Source organism: Chroicocephalus ridibundus, chromosome 3, assembly GCF_963924245.1.
Source record: "Chroicocephalus ridibundus chromosome 3, bChrRid1.1, whole genome shotgun sequence".
NCBI lineage: Eukaryota > Metazoa > Chordata > Aves > Charadriiformes > Laridae > Chroicocephalus > Chroicocephalus ridibundus.
Genome location: NC_086286.1, coordinates 17,423,091 through 17,443,158, shown reverse-complemented (window position 1 = coordinate 17,443,158; position 20,068 = coordinate 17,423,091). Strand labels below are relative to the sequence as shown.

At 45.3% G+C, this 20,068-nt stretch overlaps 1 protein-coding gene across 2 annotated transcripts in view; it reads left to right on the top strand.

The window, feature by feature from the left end:
- The window catches only part of STUM (stum, mechanosensory transduction mediator homolog), a 45,333-nt gene that overhangs the window by 16,511 nt on the left and 8,754 nt on the right, over positions 1 to 20,068 (top strand). For both annotated transcript variants that reach the window (XM_063328177.1, XM_063328178.1), the window contains exon 2: positions 18,635 to 18,814. In XM_063328177.1, the coding sequence (XP_063184247.1) occupies positions 18,635 to 18,814 (180 nt within the window). The remainder of the gene's footprint in view (positions 1 to 18,634; positions 18,815 to 20,068) is intronic.

The following is a 20,068-nucleotide window of genomic DNA, read 5'->3' as shown; positions in this document are numbered from 1 at the left end:
GCATTGAGAGCTGCTGTATTTATTAATGGCATTGACAGATTAGCTCAGGTGAAACTTGGGAACTGGCTGCTGCCTCTCCTTGCTTGACCCCAGCCAGCCAAGATGACATCTGGCAGTAATCTCCTGTTATGATGATTAACATAGAAAGGTTTCCCTTCTCACTCTTTTGACTTCTGGGGCATTGACAACTCCATCAACAAACTTGATTGTGGCAGCTCAAGCAGTTACACCTGAAGTAAGAGTGTCTGTTCCATGCCCTAGCTGGAGATACACCACCTCACAGATGGCAAATAAAAACATCTATTAGTACCTCAAAGCCATGGTTAAGAAAGCTAAGTTTAAGTTTAGGAAAGTTTTGGTAAGACTTTGCACTGAGTCTGCTGGGGCAGATTCTCTTCTGTTGACTCTGATGTAGGTTTATATATATATCTAAGGATATAATATATAAAGAGATTAATTGCCTGGCAGCTGGTCTTCAGCCTGTAAAACCTCATATAGTTGCACAGCATAAGCGCTTGATAGTATGCTATTGGGCCAGTTCTGTTATCCTCAACTCATAAAAAACCCAGCACATATCAACACTGGTTAAACAGGAAGAAATATAAACTATGACAGCACAGGAAAGAGACTTTTCAGACAAACATTATTTAGTATCCTGTTGTATCCTCATTTTCTGGTACGTACTCGTAATCCTAATACGTATGTTTCATTTTCATTATAGCCAAAAGCCTTGGAGAGCAGTGAGGCTAAACTAGGGAAGCCAGAATTTGATCGAGTAACCTGACAGCTCTTTCACTATGGCCTCAGGCACGATTTAACCTGGAATTCCTTTATTTCAGTGGAAATTCGGTGACTTAAGTGTTTTCAAAAGTCTGTGCTTTAGCTTCTCTGCCTTCCTTCTTTTGTTCTTCAACAGAAGGAAGAGAATGCTGGCATACATAGTTACACAGACGTGCACTGGGGTGTCATTAGTACTTATGAAATGCTAAGATAAAGAGAACTAGATGAAGTGCTGCTGTCGGTCAGTATGGACATTAGTAGAGAAATGACAGTATGTTCAAAGCAGAATAAGTAGAAAATATATGCAGAGTTATTTGCATATGTTAAAAAATATTGAAGAATTATAAATAGTTTAGGGCCAGACGTTTGAGAAGGATAAGAACTATGTTTGTGTTTTCTCCCTGCTGAGCAGTTTGGCTCTGCTGTTGATCTTCACTAATTGGAAAATAAAAAGCACTTTTCCAATAGACTTTTATTGCCTTAATCCCAGATTTAGAAATGCGATGTTTCACATGGATCCCGAGCATAGTACAGACTATGCCTGTTTTGTATTATTTCCACTCACTTTCCCACAGCACCACGCAGGTTCTGCTTTGTACAGAATTTGCTGCCGATGCGTCAGCAAATGCACTAGCACCTTCTCCTGATAATCCTTTCTTTCTTAAAGTATGCTGTGATTTAGGGACTTCCTAACCCCACAAGTTGTAATTGCATCCCTGTATTGTAGTAGCCTTTGACTGACCTTTCTTCTATGTGTATTTTGATCAGTATTAGTTCAATTAGTGAGGGGAGTTGATCACACTGCCTTAGTCTGCCCAATCCTCTTCCCACTCTCATCCCACCCCAAATCTGGTCTTGCTTTCTGTCAGATGGTCAAAAAAAGCACTGGTTCCATGTGACGTGCATTACTGCTAGCACATGCATCAGCTTGAAACGTGTTGCTGCCAGCCACGCTGTCTCTCAGGTCAGGCATGGCGGGCTTTGTGCAAAGCACCATTCCCATTTCCAAACATTCAGCCAAAAGACCAAACACAATCCTGATGGCAGCTCTTCACAGAATTTCAGAGTTGGAAGGGACCTCTAGAGATCATCTAGTCCAACTCCCCTGCTAAAGCAGGATTGCCCAGAGCACATTACTCAGGTCTGCATCCAGGCGAGTCTTGAAAGTCTCCAGAGAAGGGGACTCCACAACCTCCCTAGGCAGCCTGTTCCAGTGCTCTGTCACCCTCACCGTAAAGAAGTTTTTCCGTGTATTTGAACAGAACTTCCTATGTTCCAGCTTGTGCCCATTGCCCCTTGTCCTGTCATTGGGAACCATTGAAAAGAGCCTGGCTCCGTCCTCCTTAAACCCACCCTTTAGATACTTGTATGCCATAGTAAGGTCTCCCCTCAGCCTTCTCTTCTCCAGGCTAAAGAGTCCCAGCTCTTTCAGCCTTTCCTCATAAGGGAGATGCTCCAGTCCCTCAATCATCTTAGTTGCCCTTCGCTGGACTCGCTCCAGCAGTTGCTTGTCCCTCTTGAACTGAGGAGCCCAAAACTGGACGCAGTTTGCCTCATTCCCAGTTTGCCCAAAACTCTTGTTTGCCTCGTTCCCTCCAAGAACAGATGCGGGGTTACTGGTGAGCTTAAGCAGCGGTATTTGTTCTACCTCTGCAGGAGCAGGTTGGTTTTGAGGCTCTTTCTGGAAAGGACAGGGCGATCTGAGTGTTGGGCCCAAAACACTTGGGCCTTCTGCAACAGCTGAGAAGAGTACAGAGCAAGTTGTAAAGGCAAATGCAAAGATTCCTAAAGAGCCCTCGGCTGCCTCTAGTTTTTTGCAGGGGAATACATCAGGAACTGCCAGGGGAGTAACAAGGCACCCTTGTTACTGCCTTTCTCTGCAGGGAGCTGCCGTAGGACAGTGGTTCCATTTGCAGAGCACAGCATCATCATTACAAGCTTGGCATCCTGCAGTAGTCCCTTCTGCTTAGATTATTGCACTGTCCTAATTGCCCTAGTAGGAGATAGAGACACATGGTCTGCTGTGGATGGTCCTGGAGCGTTGGTGGTCCTGTTCCAATCTGTCTCCAAGGAAAGCTTAGTAAGATGCAGCTGCTTTGTGATGTGGTCCTAATGCACTGACGTCTTTGGATTTTGATGGAACAGACATTTTTCCTCTAGAAAATACTAATTGTAAAATTTAAGGTAATTTTTCATGACTGCATCTGGTTAAACAAATGTTCCTTTGAATGACAATAACAGGCTTCTGCTATCAGATTGTTCTGTGTAGCACAGTCAGCTAAAAATACATGCTTTTTTTTTTCAGTGCAGGCACAATAAAAGATGGCAGAATAGCTCTAATGTGTCAGATTGCTGCCTTTGTACAATACTGTACTAGAAATCTTATTTTGTAAGATGTGAGGGAAGAAAAAATGCTATGTTTTTGTCATTAAATGAAAGAAAAATGAATTATTTTAGCTAGAAATGTGGGGTTATTTAATGCTTAAGTGTAGGAAGCTATAATGACTGTAGAAATACACTTCAGGCACCTGTAGGGATTATCATAGGAGAGTAAGGAGTTCCAAAGTAGAAAGAGAACATCGTGGTATATAGTGGTGTATCAGTGGTCCACTCTTTCAGAGAGCACACAGTAGCCCAAGCTTTTTTTGGGGGTGGGGGCAGGAGGGGGAAGCACAAAGTCATCAGTTTGTGTTAGTGAACAGCTGTCTCTCTGCCACTACTGAATGACTTTGGGTAGAAGAAAGTATAGCCTTCTGTCATTGTGGTGGTTAGAACTGCAGATGTCTACATGTGTAAGAAAAGTATCTGACCCATTCGTTAGTCTTAAAAATTAAATAAATAAATAAAATAATTCACACAACCGTGATTCAACTGATTTGGCCTTTGTAAATTCCTAATATGGGTGGGGACATCTGTTAATTACAGAAATAAATTGTTGCAACAAGTTACCTTGTGTCACACAAAGTACAACAGATCCTTAATTCAAGGGTAGGGGTTTTATGTTGCAGGTTATATAAGTGATAACAACAACAGATGTTCATCAGCTCCAAAAGTTAAGTCTTAGAGTGGAAAGCATTTTCTATGGTGTGTGAAGGAGAACTGTGGCTGGAGAGTAGGCTATAGCGACTGAAGTGAGGGTAAGGAAAGAAAAACATCAAACTTGTTGATGTGAGAGAGAAAAAGGAATAGTACTTAGGGTGACCTGAATGCACGGAAAAAGGAGAGGGAGGAATTAAATATGTAATTCTCCTCCTTTTCTGTTCTCTTGCAAGCCTGATTGATGGGAAGGTGGTTGGTGGTGTCATCGGTGAAAAACATTCACCACACAGGGAAACATAGTTTGACTTTGCGATTGTCAAGTTAAGAGAAGAGGATGTTCAAGCAGAGATACCAGAAGGACTGGGCAGGACGTGGGAGAAGCGTCCTAAAGAGATGCAGGAGTTTGAGTCACTGGCACAGAGATGGAGATGGCACATGCAGGCTCGTGTGTGGATGAAATCTAAAGAAGGCATGGTATGGAGCGAACAGAAAACAGGGGGAAGGGAACTGCAGAGGCTCAGTCTGTGCCTCTGTGAAACAGGAAGAGAAAGATAGCAGAGTGAGAGATGTTGAGGACATGATAGGAGAAAGGCAGATGGCAAGATGTCAAAAAGCAGAGAGCCCCTAATGTACTCCAGAGCCAGGAGCCAGAAATGCTGCAGATGGAGCAGAGGTCCTGACACTTGCCCAGACTCTTTGCCCAAACCTTAGTGAGAACAGTTTCAGCAGAGAGGACAGAAGCTTCATTTGTAAGAGAGGAGAAAATTGAGGTGACATTGCAACGTTTCCAGGGCAGAGGGAGGAAGCTGGTTAGAGCAACTGGAGAGACAAGTGGAGCTGCAAGACTGACAGCTCTGTCAAGGTAGGAGACTTACAAGAGGCCTTTTGCTGTAGTGGGGTAAAGTATAGTTCTCACCTTAGTACCAGCTGCGCGGTCCATAAACTGAGCTCCCATCATAAAGTGAATGCTGATACGGTGAAGCCAGGCCAGAAGTGAGCTTAAACCACAATCAGCTGTGAGAAGCTGCAGGGTTACAGGAGCTGGATAACTAGTCTCCCAGCTGTACAGCTTCTGGGCACAAGGTGAGCCTGGACAGCCTGCCAGGATCACTGGGCATCATGGTCCTGCTCAGCTAGGGAGCAAGGAGAGCAACACCAGCTGCTGTACGGAGCAGAGCCTGGTCCTCCCATAGCAAAACAGACTTGCTAAAGAGTTAGTAAAGTGCGTATATGCATATAGGATCAATTTTCTACAATCAATTCTGCTTACGTATGTATCCATGCAATTCAGGTTAGCCCTGATTGAGTTCACGTTTGAATTAGATTCATCAGCCTCACACACAGAGCAGCAGGCATAAGTTTGCTATGGTCTGTTACTATTGTTTAAAAGAACTGTCTTCCTGCTGTTTGCACTTCTGAATCACTGCCAAGATCAGGTTAGACCTGATGAGCCAAATTAATCCCCAGTGTAACTCTGTGGCAGTCAATGGATTTATGTCAGAGATGACTCTGGGCCCAATATAGATGTATTTTTTGGCAGTAGGAACAGAACGCTGACATAGAAATGAATAAAGGCTAGATGGATGGTCCCTCAGCTGAGCCTGCCCTTTCAAGATGTGTTTTCACTTTACACCCACACCTTCTTTCCAAGGAGGTGCGTTCCTCTGCCTTCCCTGCTGCTTGATCTGGAGTCCTGAACTGGAGGAGCCATGCAAGGTGCAAATGGTAGTCCTTCGTGGGTTGAATGTTAAGGAGCTTTTTGAGCTGCTCCACAGACTCTTGAGAGACAAAATACGTAAAACCAGTTCCTGAGAAGGTGTAGCAGGAGTAGCTTTGGGGATATTCAAGAACTGCAGTATGAGCTCTTTGGGACAGGGAGAATCTTCTGGGGCTCATACATTGCCTACCACAAGGAGGTCCTGGCCCTGGCTGGCGCTCAAGTAGCAAATGTGAATTCCCTTTCCTCTGCAGAACTGGTACCTGTCAAAAAACAGCCCTGTTTAGAAAATACTGTGGAAAACTGGGTAAGAACTGACTGTAGTGAATTCCAGTTGGTCAAACTGGAGGACACACAAAACCAGAGAAACAATGTATTTGTGTAGGTTGTGAAGTCTTGTGTTGCAAGGTCAGTGCAGGGTGTCAGGGTTGGTCCCCTGCCCCCAGTCTAATGGCTTCTCTGTAAAGCAGGAAAGGACATTTAAAAGTCTGAATCTCATCTCAGCTGCACCCTTTAACATTTAGATAAGTGCTTCCAGCAGCCTCGCATAGGAGAGACGAACTATTTTGCTGTTGTTCCTAACTTTATCGTAACCTATTCAACATGAGAATTATAAAAAAAAAGAATGACAGGCAGGATGAAACTATGATAATTTCCAGTTTCTTTCTGTATAACACTTTCTGTGGTACATCTCACTCCATATAAATCTTCCCTAACCCCTGAAGAATGGTGTCCTTAAATCATTGTATAATAGAGGTATTACTTTTCATATTTCACTCAGAATAATTACATGCTGTATTGTGATGTTCAGAACTGTGCTCTTGTGATATCTACAAACAAATGCATATGCATTTTTATCTAATGCTGAACAGTAGCTAGATGGCAGATACCGGTAAAGGGAAAATCTGCCCTGTAAAGGAAATAAGTGTAAATTGGACACTATTTCCTGCAAATTGGGAATGCAAGAACTCCTAGAGATTGTGGTGTGCAGGAGGTATTCAGATGAAAAGACCACCTGTAAAATCCCACAAGCACACTTACATGGCTGTGCAGTGGCCCAGGCTTTGCTGGACACGTCTTGGCTGGCCAAGAGGCGTTAACTGTTTGTGGGTAACCTGGCTCCTGAAGATGATGTGAAGTATTCATCTATGTTTCTGATCTGCTCAATTAAGCTGTGGTGTTTCCTTTAGCTTTGCTTTCAGACAAAAGAGGACTAGACCCTGCAGAAATGATGATTTTATCCAAGTAAATATTTCTTTTACTTTAGAAGAAAGACTACACTTCTATTAAAGGACTAATTTCCCATAGTACAAAGGCATCTCCCCTCTGAGGCTGGCTGAGCTGTTTGATATGAGCACGGATGTGCTCAAAGGGGCAACATCAAAGTCGGGGGGGGGATCTGTTGACCTGAAGTTCACCAGTTTTGGCATGATCAGCAACTCACAAGCATGGTTTCTGCTCAGGTGTACTGATTGCTATGAGAGTAATTACACCTGATGTTTAAGAACCAGAACAGCTCTTCAAAAATAAATTAAAAAGTCATGAAGTGCTCTGTGTTCAAGAGCTGTTAGTCATGTAATGGCAAGAGGATGTGGCTCTGGGGGAGAAACTGAGACAGATCAGTTAAGCCTTGCATAGAATAGATAAAGTTACAGAAATATGATAGAATAGCTGAGGTTGGAAGAGACTTCTGGGAGTCATCTAGTCCTTCCTTCAAGTGGGTTAAGTTAGAGTAGTGCTCAGGTCCTTGTCCACAATATCACAGGATACTTGCTGACGCAGATACAGTGCGGTAGCCTCCACAGTCTCCACATTCTCTCCACCCTAATAAGAAACTTTCCTTTTAGAAAACTATGCTACCCGGGCTGAATTCATTTGTCTTGGCTGGTGCTCATATTCACAGAATCTGTAAAGTCATGGGTCACTCCAGCCTGCTCTATTTATGGAGCCTGTGCTGGGGTGATGTCAGACATAAAGTACCACAGCTCATTTCTCCACTGCCAACAAAGACTTGCTTTTGTTGGTCTGCCTGGGGCCTTTCCCTGGGGAGCTGAGAAGGCTCTGGAAGGCTCCAGATCCTCTCCCTATCTTTCCCATAGGAGAAAGACTGTAGACAGCAGGTCATGTGTAGAAGCTCACTTTGGCTATGTGCTTCACCTCTACAATTACAGCACCCACTGTACGCTCCTCGCCAAAGAGAGCGTGGGTTGGTTGCAACCCAGCTCTGTGTGGATCCGTGTCCTCCTCATCCCACACTGCTCTTCTATAGAATCGGTCGTGTTTGAATCTCCTGTTGAGGGATGTTAGTGTGGGAAATCTCGGTTAAAATGGATACAAGTTAAGCTGCAGAAAATGTTCCCTATGGTTTTGTTGAATAGGATAAGACAGCTTTATATTCTCCATTAGGTAAACTGTCATGAAATGAGATTTTTGTTTGTCATCTGTCTGAATCACCTGAAGGTACCAGAGCCAAACTTAGAGTGTAAAGCATCATCTCCTAAATATTTCAGATGTTGTGTACGTGCAACTTTGCAGTGGCTTTAGTAGGAAAAGTGCTTTAAGAAGAGTGCTTTTGTAAAAACTGTCCTATAAAAACAAGACCTGCTCATTATTTGATTTATGGTAGCACTGAACAAAACAGTGATACAGCCCCACATGTTAAGTGCATGAAAGATGGTAAGTTTCCTGGGACAAGGACTATCCAAATAGAAAAGACGCTTGAAAGTAGTGGTGTTAACATCTTAATTATGTTACTCCAGCACTACAAGAATAAAGGTACAGGTTCAGAATTATTTAGCAAGCAGCAGTAAAACCAGAATTCTGGTCTCTCGGATCATATTCCGGACTCTTAGGTGCAGCACCGCGCCTCTGGGCGACAGAGTGCAACTCTACATGTCCCCTTTAAGTCCCTGCTTGAGATGCTTTGGCTCATAGAATGCATGCACTGAGTTTTCTGGATTAAAAAAAAAAAAAGGTCTTTTTGTTAGTCTCCTGCACACTTATCACTGCAGATCTCTGAACATTTATGTCACAGTTGTGTTTTACATTCCTATATTACTTAAGAGATAGCTTGTACTTTGGGGTCATTTTGGAGGCTGATGCACTTTATTATACTTCAGTTTCAGCTGTCTCTGTAGCAAAACCTCTAATTGCTCTGCATCCCCATCTAACTTCCTAATAAGACTAATTCTGTTTTATGTCTTGGTAGTCCCTAATTAACATAATTTGTCTTCACAGTTAAGGACTCCAGGGTATCGCAGCAAGCTCAGATTCACTGCTCAGTGAATGTTAGAAGTAGTTAATCTATTCTTCCACAAGCAGAGCAAATGCAGTTAGGTAGCTTCAAAGGGCTAAATTAGTTGCAAGGCAGCGATCAGTAAGACCGACGAGGGGACAGTCCCTTATGCTGCCCTTAGCCTGCTGCTTTCCTTCTGCCCAATTAGAGCACCCTCAGATGGGCACTAACAGCACTTAATTAACCTGTGGGATGGGAGAGGCAGGAAAAGCAGTGAGCATTTGATCTGGCTTCACCCAGAAAAACACCGAGTGCCCTTCTGAGCTCTTACACTAGTGTGGAAGCAGACACAGGAGGGTCATGCACTCCTGCCTCCTGCTCTGTGCCCGACAACAAAGAGCTTTCCCTGGAACAGACAAGAATAAACTTCAGTTCATCAGTGTAAAATTGGCTAGAGCCTTTGCAAAAGCTCTTGAGAATCCGTGGCCTTTTCCTTATTATTTTTCCCACTGTTACGCAGCTCTTATTTCCAGGGGCCTTTAGGAACTGGAGGTATCAGAAAGCCAAAAAGCTTTCCTTGCAGGTGGTTTCATGGCCACTCTGAAATGAGGAGGGGCTCTCTCCAGATAATCTGTTCTTGAGGCTTCCACATTTGTATAGTTTGGACTAAAAGCCACATCCAAATTACTTCGATATCAATGGCATAAAATAGAATGGTTCAACATTTGTTTCTGAATGTACATCAATAAAACAGAAAATTGATTTCTGGAGATGCTTGAGAATTGTGAATTAAGATCATAGTCTTAAAAATTAGAGGTGTTTACTGGAAGGTTGTTGCTGTCTCCTTGGTTCCTCTGTCACTTGGATCCTGAGCTCCTGTGACAGGTGGGTGCAGAGCGGCCTGGGACAGGGAGAGCCATGGCAAAGCACCCAAGCTGGTGCTCCTGGGTGGCCGGTGGGAGGAGAGGGGAGCATGAGGTGGAAAAAGCACCTGGTTTAATAGCAGACAGCATGAATACAGAAAGCTCTACATGACAGAGAGAAATCAGCAAGTAAAGCTGTTTCCATGAAACAGAGCTTTTAAGTTGCTGGTAAAATTCTAAAGCAGCAGGAACGCGTCCACTTAGGGCAGATGAGCTTATAGCAAAGTGCCCTGTGCTGTAAGCGGTGGTCACGCCTTTTGTTCTCCCTTAAGTTTGTTATTATAATTGGAAGCCAATTACATTATTTCTCTCAATGCTGGCATACTTAATAAGGATGCAAATTAATTAAAATTCTCTCCCCATTCCATTAGGAAAGAAAAAAGCAAGCATCGAGCAGAAGCAGTGTCTCGGTTCTTTTCATAGCAGCACTCCTGGGTAGCAGCAGAACAAGGGACATCTCATTTAGCCTCCCTGCCTCTTTGTTCCCTGTCTGTAACATGTGGACAGCCTGTGGCCTGCTTCACAGCGAACATCTACCTTACGAACTGCTGAGTACTACTGAGGAACCGTATTAGCTTTAACCAAGGCAGTCTAGCTGTGGGCAAGAAGCAAGCCAGAGTCTGAGTGGAGCTGTTCGGCCACTTGCTGTACCCAAAGGATGACTTCTTTGCATCCAGCAGAGCATCTCTCTGTACCACCAGTCAGCATCACAGGTGTAGTGAGTAGCTACAGTGCTACAGCCAAGGATTCTTGAGTGACCCAAACAGGAGCCGGAACAGGTTGGGAAGGAAGATGACTTAGTGAGGTACTAGCGCTACATCTGGAAGAAGTTGGGAATAAGCAACAGATTGGTGTCACGTTCAGAGAGTTGACCACAAGGCAAAGAATTTCTCTTTATGGGACAGTATCTTGGAAACATGGTAAAAGATGATACTTCTGGTGTAGATGGATTTAGGTTAAGCAATTAGTTTTCTGTGACTGCAGGTGCTGTTTGGTGCACCCTTCCCATTTCCTATGTCTAGGTTTCTGTATAGTAATTCCCCCCACACCCCTTGACTTTTAGGAAATTACAAGTTTTCCTCAGTGGTTCATACTATTAAAAGCATGATGCAAAGTGTCAGTGGCAGTTCTGTGACCGCATCTTTTATATAAAGGGAAGGGGGGGAAATTATTTTGGGAGTCAGGCAGGTACAGCTTGCAAAAGTAATTCAGCAGCAGCAAGTTCTGGCAGAAGTCCGAGTTCTGCTCCGCCACTGTGGATTACACAGTTGGGCCCCAGATCACCATTCAACAGAAGTTCTTCCATCTCAAGTGCTTCAAGCACACCCTTAATTTTAAGCATCAAGTCAACAGAATTAAACCATAGGACTGGATTGGAAAACTTCACCCAAGGATTGTGGAATGTCTGGCAGCAGAACAAGCTGTACTGCAATCTCACTATTTATGGGTGGCTGCTTTTAAGTGTTCAAAACGTTGCAGTGCTGTAGAGTAAAAATAATGCCAATGGCTCCGTGTATAATTAAAGCTTTAGTAAGTCATTTCACCTTCATGCAGCCCCCCCTCCATGTTATTTAAGCTGTGTATTTTTAGCCTTGGAAGTCTGTGAAAGTTTGTTGCAGTCAAGTTTTGAAGTTAGTATTAAAAAACTCTGCATTTTCGGAAGAGTTAACTTTTTCTAAAGCATTAAACATGAGAAAAAAATAAATCTCATTTTTGATGCAAAGGCAATGCTATCTTACTTGCACGTGGGCCGTCTTCTGTAGATGCTACATAAAAACTGTCAAGCCTGTTCTGACCACATGACACAAACCTACTAATAACAAACAGATGCAGAGCACCAGCTCGGTGCTGGAGCTACAGCGGTGTACTCAAGCAGTTGTAATCAATCTTGGACATATCGTGCTTTATCATGTGCTGGACATTTTTCATGCTTGTAGGGAAACCAGAAGGCTAATCCTATATCCAGCCTGCTTTCTGCAGGCTTGGGAGTTGGAACACATCCTGTTGAGACAAGAATCGCAAGCACCAGCTCTCACTTGTCAAGCGACTGTATATTTTTGTCCATAGAGAGGCCAAAAGGACCGGAGAGAGCCAGAATTCACTTTGAATGTCCTTCAGATATGGAAGGGGAAAATAAAAACAATGTGCTGGCAGAAACTAAACAGAGCATTTTTAATAGCAGGCCATGGAGAAAAATTCATGAGCTGCTCTCCATGGCAACATCTAGGTTCTGTCACGTTTGCTGCCTCCACTCTCTCCTCCTTCCCTTTCTCTTCTCCCTTTCCTACTCTTTGTCTCCCAGTGTTCTTGCCCAGGTCCTGCCTGCATCGTTATCCATGAGACCTGGCTTTTGTAGGGAATCGCTTTGCCACCAGGTGTCTGCACATCATCAATGTTCACCCCTTGCAGCAGTGCTTTTTGTGCCTGGCCTGTGCATATGGGATTCAGATTTTTGATGTTAAGAGGTGCTGCTTGGGACAAAGCAAACCTGTTTTCTAAGCTGCCCGCTGCTCCTCCTCTTCTTCCCCCTCAAATTGTTAAAGCCACCCATCTACCCTGTCCCCCTCTCATTCTATTTAGCAGGGGTAGGCTTTAGTCTGTATGGTTACGGCAAAGGGGGAGAAAGCTTGCCAATGGCTGTTTAATCAAACTTTAGCCTAAAAAACCCAGTCTTTCTTTTAAGATGTTGGTCTAAAGCACCATTACTTCTAGGAGAAAACCAGTAAATGCACCAAGTCCCGTCTTACTTCCATGGGTGAAATGAACTACAAGGGGAAGGATGTAGGGGATGCCACTGACACTCAGGTTGCGTGTTGCCTTGGGTGGTACACCAGCCTTGTTTTGTAGTCTTGCCATCTCTGCCTTCTTTATATTTCAAGAGAAACAAGTCCAGCATCCACTAATGGGTGAAGGATTGCTGTGTAAGTGACAAACTCCATACCGTGGACTGAGCACTGGCCCCAACCCATAGTGGAAGCAACACTCCCAAGCTGCTCAGTGCGAGAAGGCCACAGACACTTCAGACGGATAATCTGCTCCAGGAGTGTAGCTGCAGTTGTGTGCACCTGTTTTCAGAGGGAACTGAGTGGCAAGTGGGTGGGTGTCTTCCATTGCTTGCTGTGAGTGCCTTCTGTGTGTGAACACACCTCCTGGCAAAGGAGCACATCTGGCCACGGAGCCAGGCCCAGGTTAGCTCCCCTCAGGGGGGCACCCTCCAGCCTGCCGCACCTCTGCTGTTGCTGCAAACCAGAGAGATTCGCTGCATGCCCCCTGCCCACAATCACAGCTCTCTGAGGAAGCCATGGGAAGATGAGGCATGGCAGAGACCCTGACAAGAGCGCTGCGCTCACAAACTGAAAGAGCCATAGTAGATCACATACAGGTATATCAAATGTTCTTCTGAACCAGCCTTTTCTGTTCAGAGAGCTGCAGTAAGCTCAGAAAGAAAGCACTCTTATCTCAAAGGATTTAAGTGATGCACCGGCAAGAGCTCTTTGATGCAGCCTAAGCTCTAGTGAGTTTCAGCCAGGTGGAAAATGGGGACATTGGTGAGGACTCATGCTGGCCAGAATGCTTCCAGGGCATTTTACTTTGCACCTGTTTTCCTCAAACAAAGACACGAACAATTCTCTGCTTTAAGAAACTTCAGCAGATGGTCAGCCTGAGTGTTGATGCTTTGCAACTTCATTTTATTGTGTTGTTAACAGTGTCCTTTCCACAGCCCAGCTCTACCCATCTAAGCAGAGGGGAAGGGGTTTCAGCATCAGTGGTCACTACTATAGCTGTTTCTTAGGCAAGTTTTAGTAGTTCTATTTCCCTTATCATAATCCAAAGGACTACAGTTTAGCATTTTGATCAATACCAAGGGTGAAAGGCCTCCACAACTGAAACAACTCCTTACAGTTCAAGTTAGAATGTAAGAATGAGTTCAGAACACTTAAGACCCAAAGATGTCTTGGCCAGTAAGAAACACATTCACTGTGATACCAAGGCAATCCTTATCACCCTTCTCACACACGTTTTTTATGACTCACACCAACACATTTCATGAATTTTTAGCACATCCACAACATCTTCTTCATACACCTGCCAACACTGTTTGATGACAGCTAATAATCATTTTACTTAAAAAATTCAAAGGCACATCAGATGTGTCCCCACACGGAGCACTCCCCTGACACAATACAGCTACTCAGGTACATCTCATCCCCACAAAATACACACTCATTAACTACATCTCCCACTGTCAATCCAACAGCTTTCCTTGCTCCCACAGACACCTCAAATTCCATTCCCCTCTCCTTCCCATCTTTGCCTGTGCTTACCTGCAGCTGTGATCCAGCATCATGACACAGTCCTATTTTTCCCCTCTGAGAGCAGAAAAGGAGGCACCATCCCACTGCTTTATTTACTCCCAGTGATATAGAGGAACATCTTAAATGAACTCAGGCTTGGGGAAGGGAAGAGGTGTGTAGGGACCATGATCATTATCAGCTTCACATGCTGCCCCTGACTGCAGTAATTTGGGTTTCTGCTCTTCCTCCACCTGTAACAGGGCAGCTCTTCAGCTGTGATTTCCTTGCAGCAGAGATGCTTTCTTTTGTGAAGCTTCAGATACCTAGTAGTCAGTGGGAAGCCCACAAACAAGTTGCCTGTGTGCTCAAATTATTTGCACTGTGGTCATCAGTGTCTTGTCTCCATTTGTTTTGCACCCTGGCTCCAACAGGGCTCTCACATCTGATGTTTCTGGGAAGGTGCCATCAGAAGTTTACTCACAACCAGGTCCTCCATGTGAAACACACCAAGCTCCACGTCTGGCTGAAGCTCCTGCAGAAGTGCCCAGGATGGGTTTTCTTGCAAAAACAGGACTTCTCTCATGCAGCTTAAGATATTCCATAATGCAGTCACTGCTGCACTCAGATGGCACAGAGGAGACTATGCTCAGGACAGGCCATGGGCTTGACCTCATGTCTTCCTCTACCCTGGATGAGTGACCCAAAGTAGTAAACCAGGAGAGCTCTCTCCAGGGCGTGAGTTTTTCCTCTAAGATAAAAAAAAAACAAACTAGTCCTCTCTCACACTATTTTTGTGTATTCTGTGAGGCCAGGAACCATCAGATGATGCTCTTGGGAAGGCCATGGCTGCCAGGGTACCAGCATAAACTGGGGAGGGGACTTTATCCTGCATGACAATGGGTCAGAGAGGGGAGAAAGGGCAAAAACCCCTCCTTTGTCTCTGCCTTTGTGGTGTTGTCCTACAGATACCACAACCCCTTCATATTCAATGGGTTAAACTGTTGAAAACAAAAAGCCTTCCATATTTACTGGTGTGATCTAAAAATACCCCAATTCTGCTGACAGCAAAGGCTCCCAGAGGCTTCCTTCCCTTGCCGAAAACAGCGCGCGGCGTCCCGGCTGGCTGACACTGCCCTGAGTGAGATGAAATGGGTGGAAAGAGCAAGCTTGGCTTGCCATCCCCTCCCAGCATCGCTGCGCATGGCGCCGTCACCCTCTGCCCCAGATCTGGTCCAGAAGGACAAACCTCAACCCTTCCCCATCCCTCTGCCCAGCCTCTGGTACCCTGTGGCCCCGGGTGCCAGGTGATTGCAGTGTGCCCTGATGCCCCATGACACTGAATGAACTCATGAGATAGAATAGGATATCTTCTCTCCACCGCCTCCCCTCTGCCCCCCAAAAAGGCTGTACTAATTCGCAGTTTAGCATAATCCCAGATTTTACTGCATTTTGGGTATTTTTCATTGGGAAGATATAAGAAATACTTGATATAATTTACTTATGTCATGCTGGCATAGTTGTAGAGGCTTTTGGTTTCCATCTGCTTGCAAAGTTAGCTGTTTGTGTTTGCTGCTAACACTCACAGCCTGAGACCTTTTTGGACAGCTGATTTATTGGGCCAACATCATCCCAGCCGTAGTTTGCCTACCAATTTTATGATTTCTAGGCTACAGGTATTCAAGTGTCTGAATGCTTGGTCAGGAAGGGAAATGGTTCCGTGCCCCAGGTCTGATGCAGCCAGGAAGTATCAGCAGATACAGCTTGCTTGCCTTCCTCCTCCTCATCCTCCTCCTCTCCACCTCTCTGCTTCCAGATGCAAACACTTCCATATTCGGCAATGTGTAACTACAATGGCTTCTTAAGGGGAAAACATCTACCGTGGAAAATGTATTTAAGACTCTTTCTTCTGCTTCATGTTTTAAAGCGTATGTGGACCATAGGGAAAATATGTCTGCTGGCATGTCTCAAGTCTTGCATTTAACAATGCCAACAACCTCCCAAAGATTAACTAATCCTAATTAATAAAGAAATTGCACTGGCATTGGAAAATTGGCTCCTGCGAGTGGGAAAGTGGCCTGAAAGGGGAATCGGAAGCCAAAGTTCGTGAGATTTTAATCCTAGCTTCTGTATCAATTCCCTGTCCAGAGAGGGACGCTTAACTGCTTTGTTTGCTTTATTCCTTTCTGAAGGGAACCAGACGTTAGCTTAGTCACTGTGGTGTTTAGGGGATTAATTAGCTAATTCAGCACCTCACTCTAATGATGTAAAAATCTTAAAAGGTTCACTGGAAGGATTTGAAACTGTAGCTTAAGAATTATTGCTCCTTTACAACCTTTTTTATAACACATCTTGGAAGAGTTAAAGGTAAAGCGGGAGGGGAAGATTTTCATTTTCATTTTAAAGCGAGACATGCATTTCCATTTGGCAAGATTTTGCATCCTGATGGGAAAACATGAACACCCGATCTCTGATCTTGCCTCAATCCATATTTAATCTCAGAGAGTGCTGTGGTGTAACTTTGCAGACAACAGTTTCAGGAAGCGTGGGGGAATATTCCAGCCTTCCTTCTGCTTTGGAGAAACTATAAAGGAAAAAAAAGGTAGGTGAAGCGGGGCAGAGACCTCACGTAATCCCCCCTGGAGGGCACAAAAGACATGGAAGACAAAGTCACAGAGCAGAAGACAGCCTTTCTTTTAAGAAGCAATGGGGAGATTTATACAACATCCTTTGGGATTAAAATGATTTCCACTTTTCCTCTGTGCAGACCCTTTTCTTTCGGTGGATAAGGGGGTGAAACCCTGCCTGTGAAAGCCAAGCAGCCAGAGGACGAAGCCCAGGGGGGATTTCTCACACGGGAGAAGATGCTGGCCCTCTGCCCACCGGTGGTGCTCTGCTGTAGGGCTGCCTCCCACCACCCCAGCAGCCCTCACCCACTCCCCTCCGCTGGGATACTGCTCCGCGGCTGCTCTGCGCCCGGCTTTGGCATGCGGCAAAGGCAGCGGGTGGGAGTATGAAATCGGTTCGAGCCAGCAGCAGGAAGACGCAGGGGTTTTAGGAGCTGGTGGAGCGTTAGGAAGATGCTGGAGTTGAAGCCTGCAGAGGATGGTGAGACTAAAAATAGGCTGTGGCCAGCCTTCCCCAGCATTTCAGCTTCTTAACTGCCTGCTCTCCTTGTGACCTGCTGAAGAAGAGGCAGCGATGGAGGAGATTATCTCTTCCAGCACCCTGGCAATGCAGGACGAAATGGTATTTTGCTCCTAACCAGATCCTCCTGCTCTCTCTGTCTGGTGAGGTCTTCTGGAAGCTTGTAAACCGAGTGTTTCCTCCCTGCCTCTGCCAAACCAAGGGACTCCGTCCTTCACCCAAGTTCAACAAGGCACTTCTGTGCGTCAGAGCTGAGCTCATTCGTTCACATCTTACAGGTTGCTTGCAGGCTTCCATCCTTTGAAAGGGAAAAGGACAATTTTTGTAGAAATCACTGGACATCATGCTGCAGAATTTTTAATTCCAGACTTTCATCAAGGAAAGCATTTCACAGAACTACATTACCCAGTACAATCAATATTACACCTTTGTACCTACCTTGGAAAACCTGTATTTATATTTAAAAAAAAAAAAAAAAGCCCCTAAGAATTCATAATGGTAAGAGGTGTTGGAATGCACACTTATATCAGGTAACTGAATCGCCCAGCCAAAAGCTCGTACTTTATAGGGGTCAGAAACAGTTTCTTCTGCTCTTTGCCAGTGCTGTGTGTTTCTGCACGTTGGCTGTGGGACAGACAAGGCTTCCCCGAGCTGCGCGTTTCAGCTAGCCACGGGCCCAGGACATCAGTTCCAAAATTCAGGAAGAATCTTTCTAAAGACTGCTGTGGTCGAGGTTTTTTTTTTCCCCCCCAGCTTTACCTTTCATACATCAGTGAGATCCTTCATGTGAATTGTTTTAGGAAGCCTGAAGGGTGTTTGCAAGTTCTGTAAGTTGGTCTCAAGCAGAGCCGAGGGCTGCAATACCGGGTCGCCTGGCTCCAGCGCTGGTTTAGCTGCTTCTGCTTCATTAAAAATGTGCTCGGAGGTAACAGTTTGTGACTGCGTAAAGCACTGTGCAAAGATGCAGTGCCTCATTAACACCACTTTTTTTGTTTGTGACCCTTTCAGAGCAGTATTGGTGAATAGTAACAGACTGCTGGACATGCCGGAGCCCTACAGCTTTCTAGAGCCAGTCCTGCTCTAATTCCCAGTGCAATTTTCCCTTTTACAGCTTCTGTGGAGTAAATATTCTCCCCAGGAGAGAGCCACCAGGCAGAAAAAAGGTAGACTGGTATTTCCACAGACACACAGCACGCCCTTGTAAACTGCCTACAGTGCATAAGTGGTTACTGTTGTGGGGGTGGAAGGAGCCAAAACCCAAAGAGTGTTTTTCTTTGCTGGTTTTCAAGTATACATATCAGTGTCATTAAATGGGAGACAGGGGTGTGTTTGAGTGAGATGTGGCTGTGCCTCCATTTGTCCTCTTGAAAAGTGTTCCCATCTTTTCAGCACTGCAGTGGGAGCACAAGAAGGGGGATGCCATGAGAAGTGGGTCTGAGGGAAGGAAATCGGCACAAAGTCATGGCTTTCACTGAGCCTTTTGTTGCTGCTCTCTCCCTAGGAACATTTGTATCTGCTTTCACCGTGCTGTGCGGAGCCCGGACCGACCTCCCCGACAGGCACATGTGTTGTGTCTTCTGGCTGAACATTGCCGCTGCTCTGATTCAGATCCTGACGGCGATCGTGATGGTTGGCTGGATTATGAGTATATTTTGGGGGATGGACATGGTCATTCTCGCAAGTAAGTACAGTGCACTCTTTCCCCCGACTTCTCACCTCTGTGGCCGTGTTGCTGGGTCCCAGCTAACGCCCCAGCAAGCCATCGGACTGCGCTATAGGGATGAAGAGCCACAGGATGGGCTCTGGAAGTCCGTGAGAAACACAGCAGGCAGAGGAATTGCTGGGAGGCACTTGGGATGGGCCCCGTGACGCATCTGGAGGAGCCGCCCATCCCACCACATGGGGTGGGATCTTCCTTTTCCCTTTATAAAATGAAAAGTGCAGGGAGGAGTGAGGCCCCATAGCACTGTGAACTCTGCTGTCTGGAGCCCCTTCTGCCCATATGCGCGTTTGAAGGAGAAAGCCCTTTCTCCCTTGCAACTCCAGCTCCATCTCTCTGGTTAGCAAGACCTTCCCGCAAGGCCGGTTCCGCTTCCAGGAAGCATACGGGGCCAGCTGTCCCCAGAAAAGCCTTGGGGACTCTCCTGAGCTTTCCTTCCTCCACGGAATACATTTACCCAAAGGCTTTTTTTCATGTTTCACCAAGTTCTTAGGCTGAACAGGACTGTTAGCTACTCCTAGAAGAATTTCCCCTACACCCTTTAAGGAGGCTCTGAAACATTAGTCTACGGGAAGAAGAGAGGAATCCTTTTTTAAACACACATCATTTGGATCACTCAGTTAGTTAACTATGTATTATTCATCTAGAATACAAGCTCCATAACTTCATCTGCTAAAGACTAAAGTATCATTTTGCATCTCTGCCATATTGCAGAGAATAAAGGTGAAAGCCTCACCTTGCAACTCACTGCTGGTCGTCTGCAAGACCCCATTCCCTTTCCAAAGTCTGGGAGAGGCCAGTGGGCATGGCTCTGAACCAGACAGGCCTGAGATCCTTCAGGCTGGCAGGGCAGGCAGTTCCCAAAGTGAGCACTTACCCTGAAGGACACCTTACCAGCAGCTTTTGCCTTTTGGTTTGAAGGGGCTCCGCTTTGTCATCTCTGCTGATGACTTCTGTGGCTGCATGACAGGGGAGAAGAAAGGATCTCAGGAAATTGCCAGGCACCTGCCTAAAGATTAAATGGATGAAACTGAAAAAAAAACAGCAGGAAGAGTGCACATCTTCAGCTGCCAAACTTGGGGGTTAAACCCTCTTGCCAAACCACCTGCTAATTTCTGAGTCACCTTCAATTTATAGGCTGAGTTAAGGGCAATCCCCACGCAGAGCAAATGATAGATATTAAAAACCTTACCGTAAGCGAGGCTTTCCTCAGGA